General features: G+C 41.7%; 1 protein-coding gene across 1 annotated transcript; it reads right to left on the reverse strand.

The window, feature by feature from the left end:
* Positions 1-1,274: 1,274 nt before the first annotated feature.
* LOC137335998 (probable G-protein coupled receptor 139) lies at positions 1,275-10,190 on the reverse strand. The gene is made up of 3 exons (XM_068001500.1): positions 10,032-10,190; positions 4,183-4,219; positions 1,275-2,173 (listed from the first exon to the last, which is right to left on the reverse strand). Exons 1-3 carry the CDS (start codon positions 10,188-10,190, stop codon positions 1,275-1,277), a joined length of 1,095 nt encoding a protein of 364 aa, XP_067857601.1.
* Positions 10,191-13,028: the final 2,838 nt, after the last annotated feature.

Here is a 13,028-nt window from a genome sequence, read left to right on the forward strand (position 1 = left end):
ATATATATTAATGACTTCAACTTGAGTGTGCAGGCACAATTTCAAATTGCAGAAGACACAAACTTGGAAGTGTAATAAACAGTGAGGAGGATAGTGATAGAATTCAAGAGGATATAGACAGGCTGGTTCAATGGCGGACACATGGCAAATGAAATTGAACACCGAGATATGCGAGGTGATTACATTTTGGCAGGAAGAATGAGGAGAGGCAATATAAACTAAATGTTACAAATCTAAAGGGGGTGCAGGAACAGAGAGACCTGGGAGTACGTGTACTCAAAACTTTGAAGGTAGCAGGACAGGTTGTGAAAGTGTTTAAAAATCATACTGGACCTTGGGCTGCATAAATAGAGGCATAGAGTACAAAAGCAAGTGAGTTATGTTGAACCTTTATACAACACTGGTTCGGCCACAACTTTAGAATTGTATTCAATTATGGGCACCGTACATTAGGGAGCATGTGAAGGTTTTGGAGAGGGTGCAGAAAAGATTTAATAGAATCGTTCCAGGGATGAGGGATTACATTTATGCGGATAGGCTGGAGAAGCTGAGGTTGTTCTCCTTAGAGCAGAGAAGGCGAAGAGGAGATTTGACACAAGTATTCAAAATCATGAAGGTTTTAGATAAAGTAAATAAAGAGAAACTGTTCCCATTGGTGGACGGGTTGAGAATTACGGGACACAGATTTCAGGTGATTGGCAAAAGAACCACCGACGACATGAGGGAAAACTTCTTTACCCAGCGAGTAATTTTGAACTGGAATACGTTGCCTGAAAGGGTGGTGGAAGCAGATTCAATCGTGGCTTTCAAAGTGGAATTTGGTAAATAATTAATGGGAAAACATTTGAAGGGCTACAGGGAAAGTGTGGGGAAATGCGACGAACTGGAATGCTCTTATAAAGAGCCGGCAGGGGCTGGGTGGGCCGAATGGCATGCTTATGCGCTGTAACCATTTGTTGATTCTATGATAATCCCAAATTGCTTGCTGAAATATCGAACATTGTTAATTTGTAATCGCAGAGACCGCAGTGAATGGATTGGACAAACTAACAGACCACATTTGAAAGAAAAGTTATGCAGAATATGGATGAAGATGAAAAGGCTCCATTATTGTCCAGGCTTAGTTACTTGGGAAGATGAAGGAGGACATCTTGTGGGTTGTATATACAGTAACCACTGTGCGTCATTTTGGGAGAATGGATGTTCAGGGGAGAGGATGAATCGAATAGCGTCCAAGTAAGAATCTAATGTCAGGAATTCTTCCATTCTGTAAATTATTTAATTAACCTGACAATTACAATAAATGGATATTTCACCACATTTTTCAACTGCTTTCTGAATTTAGTCTGTGTTATTGCATAAATACAGGTGTTTGTACAACAGCTCAGAAGCTGAAGTATGAATCCCATTTCTCTTACGAATGGAGGGAGATATACAGAGGAATACCCCATAAACCACATTCGCTCAGAAACTACAAACACCAGAAACAGCGCCCATAACAGGATGAAATTCCCCGAGATAACAAACAGTAAAATTATGGATTTCCTTCGGTTCTCCATCTCTGGGTCACGGGGACTCTCCCCACTGCTGTGACCCCGGAGTCTCCTGCGGGCTCTGCTGGCCACTAAAATGTGTCTGACAGTTGAAGCATTGAGCAACAGAATCAGAACAAATGGAACACCCGGAGTTAGAATATAATGGAGGAATTCAATGCCTGCCCATATCTGCGAATATACAGCACCGCTTGTCACACCACAGAACCAGGGGCTATTGGATAACATATAATCACGGGTATAGAAAAAGTACCAAAAAATATTCTTTAAACAGAACAGAACAGTCACTGTTGCTAAAACCACATCCGCCGTTTTCTCGGTGCAATATTTTGTTTTCAACTTCTGACAACAAATGGCTACAAATCGATCAAAGGTGAAAGTGACGGTGAACCAGACAGAACAGTCTGTGGCTGCATAAAGCAGGACGGCGTGAATATTACACACTGGAATGTGGTATAGAAAAGTGAACTGTGAACGATAAGTAATGGGGATCCGCCTCAATACCAGATCAGTGATAACGACCAATAGATCCGCCGCTGCCATGGCCACCAGGTAGCGAGTGACACATTTGGAGAGTCCGCACATTCCACGAGACAGGACAATGATTGTCATTAAGTTAACTGCAATTCAGCGGAAGACAAGCAAATTATAGTAAACTCAGAACAAAGGCGAGAGTGTGACAGAAATAATCATAGGTTCACAGTGTTATAGAATCGTAGAATCATAAAATCAGAGAATCACAGAATCAGAGAATCACAGTACTATAGAATCGTCGAATCATAGAATCCTGAAGCACAGAATGAGGCACTTCGGCCCGTCGTGCTCCTGCCAGCTCTCTGAATGAGCCATCATGTAAGCCAATTTCCCCATTATTCTGCATTTCTTTATTTTCAAGTATATGTCCAATTGATTATTGTACCTTAATGAAATGTGATAAATAAACGTTCTCTCATTGCTCAAGTAATATGTTTGTTACATAGTGAAAATCAAGTCAATGTCTTGTGTAGTCTGATTCCATGCACTCCATGCAGGATCATTTGACAGCGCTGATGCAATCAATAGCAACATTCTAAGGAATCTCTTTAATAGTTTGATGGACGTGCTCAGAATTAGACTGTGATTCTTGGGCAAGATAAAACTCTCTATAGGAGAAACAGACCACAGGGCCAAAGATACATCAATGTGAAACAGACAAGACACTTATTTCTACAGTAAAAAGGAACGACGAAGTTGTTAAAACATCGCACCCACACCCAGAGGTAAGCATGGGATGTGGAACGGTTACTCTGTAAGGTGACTGTGGACATGAGGCACGGACAGGAGAGGAACTATTTGGGACTTTAAGGTGATCGTTTACAGTAACTACAACCACTAATGGAATAATTAGTAAAATCAGAACATTCACATAACGTTTATAAGAATGAACAGTTATTTCAAACAGTCTGACAACATTAAAACATTAAAGATCTGAACTCAGTGGCAGCGCTGGGCTTCTGGGTTTCATCAGTTGATGAGCATCAAATGTTTCACGAAATGAAACAGGGAATGTGGGAAAATAAAACATGAATTTAGTTAATAATTCATCGCAGTCCAGTAAGGATCGTGTGGTTACATACCCATATAATAAACAGGTAAAAATTAAGTTAACTCATTTGTATTGTGGAATAGCAGGAGATGGTAGAAAATCAGCGTGAGACTCGCTGATAGATCCATTGAACCGTGTTAGACTGGTCTGGGACGAAATGGTTATTTCAGAGCAATGATTGGAGATAGATCCACAGCAATATAATAAAATGAAGAATTGATCCTGATACATGTAGCACTTGCATTCCTGTCCTCAGCAACCGGGGTCAGTGACACTGGTGCAGTGAGGGAGATGGAGAGAAGTGAGGCAGCTGACGGGAACTGAATTATTCCTCCCACAAACTGAACCACTTGGAGCTGGAGTTAAAGGTCCCTGGCAAACACATGCTGAGAATTTGTGAACTGACACAGGTTTCATTGGAGACCAAAGAGAGTAATCTGATGAAGGCAGGGAATCGTTCAGTGAAATTGCTGATTTTAGAACCTCAAAGAGTTTTTGAACCACGTAGAGCAAACAGCGGTAAATAAGGGCGGACTATTCATTCAGCTGATTCCAGTAAATGGGTGACTATCGAATAATCGCAGCGAGGAAGCTCGAGTATTGTATCAAACACAGGAAGGGGAACGCGGAATTATTCCCAACACTGCAAGAGGAGCGCGGTATTAGACTAAAAACCCAAAAGGCGCGCATAATTATACCAAATACAATAAGAGGAGCGCGGTATCATACCAAACACAGTAAGAGGAGCGGGGTGTTATACCAATCACAGTAAGAGGAGCGCCGTATTATACCAATCATAGCAAAGAGAAGCGTCATATTATATCTAACACAGTAAGATGAGTGATCTGAATGTAACAGTTAGCTGGATGTCATGATGTACATCACAAGACCAGTGTTACAGTATTACATTGGTGACAGAATCAATAACTGGAAATAGAGGCTTACCAGGAATCCCAAAAGCGGCAACGAGGGGATAGTAAATAACAAGAATAGCAATACATTGAAACATGGTTTATAGAATTAATAACTGGATAAAAGACTTACCAGTAACACCAACAGCTGCGAGGATGGGATAGTAAATCTTTTGGAAATCGTAAAGTGTCCAGAGTATCAGATATTTTATTATCAGGAACGAATCCATTCGTTCAGTTTGTTGGTGGACTGATGATTCCAGTTGATGCTGGAGGCGATGCTCTCCTCACACTTTGAGTTAAGATGATGAATTAAGCGCCGTATTTATTGTAGAGAAATCCTCTCCTGGGAGAATTGTATTCCATGGTGACGGATATTAATCACGTCATTGAACAAACAGGTTATACTAACCACTGTTACACTAACAATTTTCACTGGTATTGCAGAAAGGTATAATCCAGCGCTATGACGATCTGAATATAATCTTAGTAACTTTGAAAGAACAGAACATGAATGTGAAAGTCACGGTCTTGCAGCAATTATACCAAGTGACACGTCAGAAATACTAGATGATAAAAGACCAAGGTCCATCTAGTTCACCTTCTACCATCCTGATACAATGATAATGGTGTTATTGACTATTCATAAAAACCAATTTCTATCAATTAGACTACAACAGACCCAGAAATAACACGAGGAAAACCCCAGTAGTGGAGTGCTTTGGGAACCATCGGTCCAAAGTCACCCTTTGAGCCTAAATATGGTACACTTACCGCATGTCTTGTCTCAAATTATTCATACATAGTACACCAAAATATATTTTAAAATTTAAATCTATCAAATTTACATTTGCATGAATAAATATTGACTGCTTCACCTACTCCATAGTGCGTCTGTTCCATCGAGGTATCACTCGCACACTGAAATTTTATTTCTGCAGTTTAGTTTTGAATTCACCACCCTTCAAGCGCAGGCCATGTCCTCTGATACTATGTTTCTGGAAAGGTGCAATACCTTTTCATGGTCCACATTATCTAGTCCATTTAGAATCCTAAAACCTGGAATCAAATAAACTCTCAACCTTCTCTGTTCCAGGGAGAACATATACAATTTACATAAACGCTCCTCAGAACTGAATCCCTCCATCCGCTCACTCATTCTGGTTGCTCTCTACTGTATCCATTCATCAGCTGCAGTATCCTTTTCCTACTGTGGCGACCAGTACTGTAAACAAATTCTAATTGAGGTCGCAGTAATGATTTATGAAATGACAGGGTGACCTCACCATTTCAGCTCAATGTTGACCATTTAATACATCCCAACAGTTATATTATTCAGTGTCACCGAGCATTTTTACGACAGCTTCAATTTATTGTCAATCAGGGCTGACAGATCGCTTTCATTTTCCATGTTTATTATTCATAGTACACTGATAGAATCACAGAATGACACAGCACAGGATGCAATTCGCCCGATCGTGCTGTGATGTCACTTTGAAAGAGCTATTCAATTCGTCCCAGTAACGTGCTCTTTCCCCATAGCCCTGCAAAATTGTCTACTTCCAGTATTTATCCAATTCCCTTTTGAAAGTTATTATTGAATCTGCTTCTACCATTCCAGTTCATAACAAATAACTGCGGATTTTCTTTCCTCAAATCACATCTTGTTCTTTTGTCAATTACCATAAATCTCTGTCTTCTGGTTAACAACCATTCTGCCAATGCGAACAGTTTCACGTTATTTACTCGACCAAAACTCTTCATGATTTTGAACAGCTCTATCAAATCTCCCCTTAATCTTGTCTGCTCCAAGGAGAACAAGCTCAGATTTTCCAGTCTTTCCACGAAAGACGACCTCATAACTGGTACCATTCCAGTAAATCTTCTCTGCACCCTCTCCAAGGTCTAGAATATAGTGATCAGAATTTGGAACAATGCCACAGCTGGGGCCCAACAGGTCCTTTATAAAAGTTTAGCAAAACGTTCTTGCTTTAGCACTCTATGCCTCTATTTATAAAGCCAAAGATCTCGTGTGTTTTTTTAACAGCCTTCTTAAATTGTCCTGCCAATACTTGTGTAGGTACACCATTTCACCTGTCTGACTAGATCGTCCTCAAGTCTGTCACTATCTTCCTCACTGTTCACCACATTTCCGATTTTCCTGTCATCAACAAACTTAGAAATTTTCGGAACATAGGAACAGGAGTAGGACATTCAGCCCCTCGAGCCTGCTCCGTCATTTGATTAGACCATGGATGATCTGTGATCTAACTCCATTTACCTGCCTATGGCCCATATCCCTTAACACCTTTGGTTGCCAAAAAGCTATCTATCTCAAATTTAAATTTAACAATTGAGCTAGTATCAATTGCTGTTTGCGGAAGAGAGTTCCAAACTTCTACCACACTTTGTGTGTAGAAATGTTTTCTAAACTCACTCCTGAAATGTCTAGGTCTAATTTTAGACTGTGCCCCCTACTTCTAGAATCCCCAACCAGTGGAAATAGTTTCTCTCTATCCACCCTATCTGTTCCCCTTAATATCTTACAAACTCGAGAGAATACAACCCCAATTTGTGTAATCTCTCCTCGTAACTTAACCACTGTAGTTCGGGTATCATTCTAGTAAAACTACGCTGCACTCCCTCCAAGGCCAATATGTCCTTCAGAAGGTGCGGTGCCCAGAACTGCTCACATTACTCCAGGGTTTTGTATTGCTGCAGCATAACTTCCGCTCCCTTGCCCTCCAGTCCTCTAGATATGAAGGCCAGCATTCCATTAGCCTTATTGCTTATTTTCTGCATCTGTTCATGACACTTCAATGAACAATGTACCTGAACCCCGAAGTCTCTTTGGACATCCACTGTTTTTAACGTCTCACATTTAGAAAGTACCCTGTTCTATCCTTTTTTATCCAAAGTGGATGACCTCACATTTGCCTACATTGAATTCCATTTGCCACAGTTTTGCCAATTCATCCAATCTATCAATATCCCTTTGTAATTTTATGTTTTCATCTATACTGCTTACAATGCCACCAATCTTTGTGTCATCAGCAAAATTAGATATGAGACTTTCTATGCCTTCATCTAAGTCGTTAATAAATATTTTGAATAATTGAGGCCCCAAGACGGATCCCTGCGGGACTCCACTAGTCACATCCTGCCAATGTGAGTACCTACCCATTATCCCTACTGTCTGTCGCCTTTTGCTCAGCCAACTTTCTCACCAAGGCTGTACTTTTCACTCGATTCAATGGGCTTCCATCTTAGCTAACATCTCTTATGTGAGACTTTATCAATTGTCTTCTGGAATTCCATATAAATAACATCCATTGTCATTCCCCTGTCCACTACATCAGACACCTCTTCAAAAAATTCAATCAGGTTTGTCAGGCACGACCTACCTTTCACAAATCCATGCTGGCTCTCTCTGATGAATTTAAATTTCTCGAGGTGTTCAGTCACCCTATCCTTAATTATAGACTCCAGCATTTTCCCCACAACAGATGACAGGCTAACTGGTCTATACTTCCCTGGTTTCCCTCTCTCTCCTTTTCTAAAAAGCGGAGTGACGTGCAATTTTCCAATCCAGAGGGACAGTTCCTGAATCCAGAGAACTTAGAAAGATTATAGTTAGAGCACCTGTAATGTGCTCAGCTACTTCCTTTAAAACCCTGGGATGGAAACCACCTGGTCCTGGGGATTTGTCACTCATTAGTGCTATTATTTGCTTCATTACTGTTATTTTACTGATGTTAATTTTATCGAGTCCCTGTCCCCGATTCAATATTAGTTATCTTGGGATTTCTGACGTTCTATCCTCTGTTTCGACTGTAAATACTGAGGCAAAGTAATTGTTCAACATGTCCACCATTTCCCCATTGTCGATGACAATATCCCCACTTTCATTTTTTTAGGTGCCAACACTGCTCCTGAGCACCCTCTTTTTCCGAATATAACTATCAAAGTTCTTCGGATTGGTTTTGATATCCCTTGCAAGTTTCTTTTCATACTCTCTTTTTTGTTGCTCTTACTATCTGTTTTGTGACCCTTTGTTGATCTTTGTATCTTTCCCATTCACCATGACCTGTGCTATTTTTGCCTTTTTGTGTGTTCTTTCCTTATGTCTTATACTGTCCCTTACCACTTTATTTGTCCATGGCTGTTTCTTTTTTGGCAAGTAGAGTTCTTGCCCCTCGCGGGAATACACAGATTCTGTATCACATTAAATATTTCTTTAAACATTTCCCACTGATCATCATTGGTTTTACTCATTAACAGATTTGCCCAGTTTACTGTGGACAGTCTCTGTCTCATCCCATTGAAGTCAGCCTTACGCAAGTCTGGAATCTTAGCAGCTGATTCACTTTTTTCCGTTTCAAACACTACCTTGAACTCGATCATGTTATGACCACTATTGGATAGATTTTCACGCACAGTTAAGCTGTTAACTAAATCTGGTTCATTACTTATTACTAAATCTAGTATGGCTGCCCCCTTGTTACCTCTCGGACATACTGCTGTGGAAAACTATCCCGGACACACTCAAGAAATTCACTTCCTTCTTGACAGTTGCTAGTCTGCTTTTCCCAATCTATTGAAGGTTAAAGTCCCACATTTAGACCACTTTGGCTTTGTTACACCCTTGTCTAATCTTTGCATTTATACAATCTAGCACTTCAGAACTGCTGCCAGGGGTCCTATACACAACTCCCACTATAGTCTTAGATCCTTTCCTATTTCTCAATTCAACCCATAAGGTCTCTGTTGGCTGCTTACCTCTCGTTATATCCTCCTTTATCATTGAAGTGATTTCATCTCTAATCACTAAGGCTACTGCTTCCCCTCTTCCATTTTCCCTGTCTCTCCTGTAGACCTTATAACCCGGTATATTTAGTTCCTAATCCTGACCATCCTGCAGCCAAGCCTCAGTAATAGCTATCATGTCATACCCTCCAAATTGAATTTGAACCTGTAGTTAATTTAATTTATTCCTTATACTCCGTGCATTTGTTTATAGAACTTTTCTTTGAGCCACACACCCGAGCCTGACCTTCAGCTTTGATGCTGGGTTAATCGCTTTATGCATTCTAGTTTTCTCTAAATCTGTAGTGCCTAAAGTGCACTTTCTTTCTGCTGCTCTACGCGTTTTGATTTCACATGTTCTTGAACAAATGTTTGTGCTATTTGTATTTCATATTTCCCCTGTGTCGTCCCCTCTCTTGCTGCTCTCAACTTTACTCCCTTCTGGCTCCCTGCTCACGTTCCCATCCCCCTGCCACTCTCGTTTAAACCTTCCCCAACTGCACTAGCAAACACCCCCGCTAGGACATCGGTTCCGTTGCTGCTCGGGTGTAATCCGTCTCGCTTGTACAGGTCCCACCTTCCCCAGAACCGGTCCCAATATCCCAGGAATCTAAATCTCTCCCTCCTCCATCATCCCTGCAGCCATGCATTCATCCGGTCTATTCTCCTGTTCCTATACTCACTAGCATGTTCCACTGGTCATAATCCTGAGATCACTACCTTCGAGGTCCTGCTTTTTAATTTATCTCCTAACTCCTTAAATTCACTTTGCAGGATCTCATCCCTTTTTTTACCTATGTCGTTGGTACCGATATGGACCACGACTACTGGCTGTTCACCCTCCCCTTCCGGAATTCCCTGCAGCCGCTCCGTGACATCCTTGACCCTAGCACCAGGGAGGCAACATGCCATCCTGGAGTCACACTTGCGGCCGCAGAAACGCCTATCTGTTCCCCATGCAGTTGATTCCACCATCACTATAGCCCTGCCACTCTTCTCCCTCCCCTCCTGTGCGGCAGAACCACCAGTGCTGCCACGAACTTGGCTCTTGCTGCTTTCCCCTGATAAGCCAGCTCTCCAAACAATATCCAAAGCGATATATCTGTTTGAGAGGGAGATGTCCCCAGGAGACTCCTGCTCTACCTGCCTAGTCCCTTTACTGTGCCTGGCGCTCACCCATTTCCCTTCTGCCTTCGTAATCTTTAACTGAGGTGTGACCACCTCACTGAACGTGTTATCCAAGATGGTCTCAGCATCACGGATGCTCCACAATGAACCCACCCCCAGCTGCAGCTCCGAAATGCGGTTCGCCAGTAGCTGCAGCTCGACACACATCCTGCAAACATGGTCGCCAGGGACACAGGAGGAGCATATCTGCTTCCAAGTCCAGGTCATTAATATATATTAAAATGGGCAGTGGTCCCAACACCGACCCCTAGAGGACACTACTGCACATTTCCTCCAGTCTCACAAACAAACGTTCACCACGACTCTCTGCTTTCTGACAATTTCTTTTCAATGCAGCGACTGGCCCTTTAATCCTATAGGCTTCAATTTTGCTAACAAGTCTATTATGTGGAACATTATCAAACGCCTTTTGAAAGTTTATATACACAACATGAACTCCACTGCCCTCACCAACTCTCCGTTAGATCATCAACTAACTCATTCAAGTTAGTCAAACACGATTTGCCTTTAACTTATCCGTGCTGGCTTACATTTATCAACCAATGTTTTCCAAGAGCAAATTAATTTTGTGCCTGATAAATGTCTCTAAAATTTTCCTCACCACTGACGTTCGGCGGACTGGCCTGTAGTTGCCAGGTTTGACCCTCCCCTTTTTTGAATAGGGGTGTAACATTTGGATTCCTCCCGCCCTATGGCACCACTCCCATATCAAATGAGGATTGGAAGCCGTGGCCAGGTCCTCCGCAATTTCCACCCTTACTTCCAACCAATTCGGACCGGGTGACTTTTCTACTTTGAGCACTGACAACCTTTTAGTATCGCCTCTTTATCTTTCTCTATCCTATCCAATTTCGCTACTCCCTCCTCCTTTACTGCTAAATTAGCAGCATCCTCTTCTCTAGAAAAGACAGAAGAAAAGTTATCATTCACTACCTAAACCACGTTCCCTGCCTGCAAAGAAGATTTCCTTATTGGTCCCTAGTCACCCCACCCCCTTCCTTTGATCGCCCTTTTACAATTTATATATTTATAAAAGACTTTCACTTTTATGTAACCCATTAATCTAATCTCATCAATTATCTTTGCCCCTCCAATTTCCTTTTTGAGATCTCCTCTGTACTTTCTGGATTCAGATTGATTCTCTACTGAATTGTGAACCGGACTTTTACAATAAGAATCCTTTATCAGTTTCATTTCAATCTCTGTATTTTTAGTCAATCAGCGAGCTCTTGCTTTGGATGTCCTTCCTTTCCCCCTCTTTGGAATGTGTCTACGCTGTAACCAAACTATCTCCTCTTTGAAGGCCTCCCATTGCTCAGTTACTTCTTTACCTGCAATCTTTGATTCCAATTCACCTGGGCCAGGTCCATTTTCAACTCACTGAAATTAGCCAGTTAAGTATTTTCACATTTGATTGTTCCTGATCCTTTTCCATAAACACGCTAAACCTAATGAGATTGAGCTCGGAAATTGCTCTGAGCGGCGAACAAATGTCGCCCACCGTTGCTAAGTAACTGACTCACACATAAAATTTCTGCGGTCTGGAAAGCGACAACTTGTTTCAATTGAGTGCTGCAAGAAGTGCAGCGTCATTTCCTGGGCTTCTCTGAGAGGAGGAAATGGTTACCATGTCCCCTCCACCAATCATTGCAGCGTCATTTCCTGGGCTTCTCTGAGCGGTGAGAGCAGGAAATGATCATCGTGTCCCCTCCACCAATCAGCTTGAAGCAAGCCTCTGTGGAACCAGGAACTGAAATTCATTCACAAACCGCCCAGAATAAGATCCAGGTAATGCTTGATAGGAAAATAAGAATATCATAAATAATAGCAGGCGTAGTCGATACGGCCCCTCGAGCCCGCTCTGAAATTCAATCAGATCACGGCTAATCTTCGACCTCAACTCCACTTTCCAGCCCAATCCCCATATCCCTTGATTGATTCTACTAGACTCCAATAATCTATCCATCTCAGCCTTGAATATATTCAATGTCTCAGCACCCACAGTACATTGGGGTAGAGAATTCCAAAGATTCACAACACTGCGTGAAGAAATTCCTCCTCATCTCAGTCTTAAATGGCCGACCCATAACCCTGAGATTACGCCCCCTCGTTCCAGGATCTCTAGCCAGGGGAAACAATCTCTCAAGCTCACTCGTAATCTGTTTCAATGATATCACCTCTCATTCTTCTCAACTCCAGAGAGTTTAAGCCCATTCTATTCAACCTTTATTCATAGTACAACCCCCTCATATCTGGAATTAATCTCGTAAACCTTCATTGCACCGCCTCCATGGTAAGAATATAATTCCTTAGATGAGGAGACCAAAACTGTACGCTGTACTCCAGTTGAGGTCTCAATAAAGCCCTGTACAACTGTAGGAAGACTTCCTTACTCTTGTACTTCCCCTGGCAATACCGGCCAAAATGACATTTGCTTTCCTAATTGCTTACTGCATCTGCATACTAACTTTTTGTGTTTCTTGTATGAGGACACCCATGTCTTTCTCAACACCAACATATAATAGTTTCTCACCATTTAAAAAAATATTTTGTTTTTCCATTCTAACTACCAAAATGAATAACCACATTTCCCCACATTCTACTCCATTTGTCACCATTTTGCCCACACTCTTAACCAGCCTATATCCCTTTGCAGACTCGTTGTGTCCTTCTCACAGTTTACTTTCCACCTTGTTTTGTATCGTCAGCAAACTTGGATATATTACACTCAGTCCCATCATCTAAGTCATTTCTATAAACCATAATTAGTTGAGGCCCATGCACCAATCCTTGCGGCACCCATTACTTACAGCCTGCCAACCTGAGAATGATACATTTATCCCTACATTCCGTTTTCTGTCCTTTAACCAATCGTCCATCCATGCCTCTACATACCTCTATATTACCCCAACCCCATAAGCCCTAAACTTGTGTAACAACCTTTTATTTGTCACCTTATCGAATGCCTTTTGAAAATCCAAATAT

The sequence above is a fragment of the Heptranchias perlo genome, chromosome 20 (genome assembly GCF_035084215.1).
Source record: "Heptranchias perlo isolate sHepPer1 chromosome 20, sHepPer1.hap1, whole genome shotgun sequence".
Taxonomy (NCBI): domain Eukaryota; kingdom Metazoa; phylum Chordata; class Chondrichthyes; order Hexanchiformes; family Hexanchidae; genus Heptranchias; species Heptranchias perlo.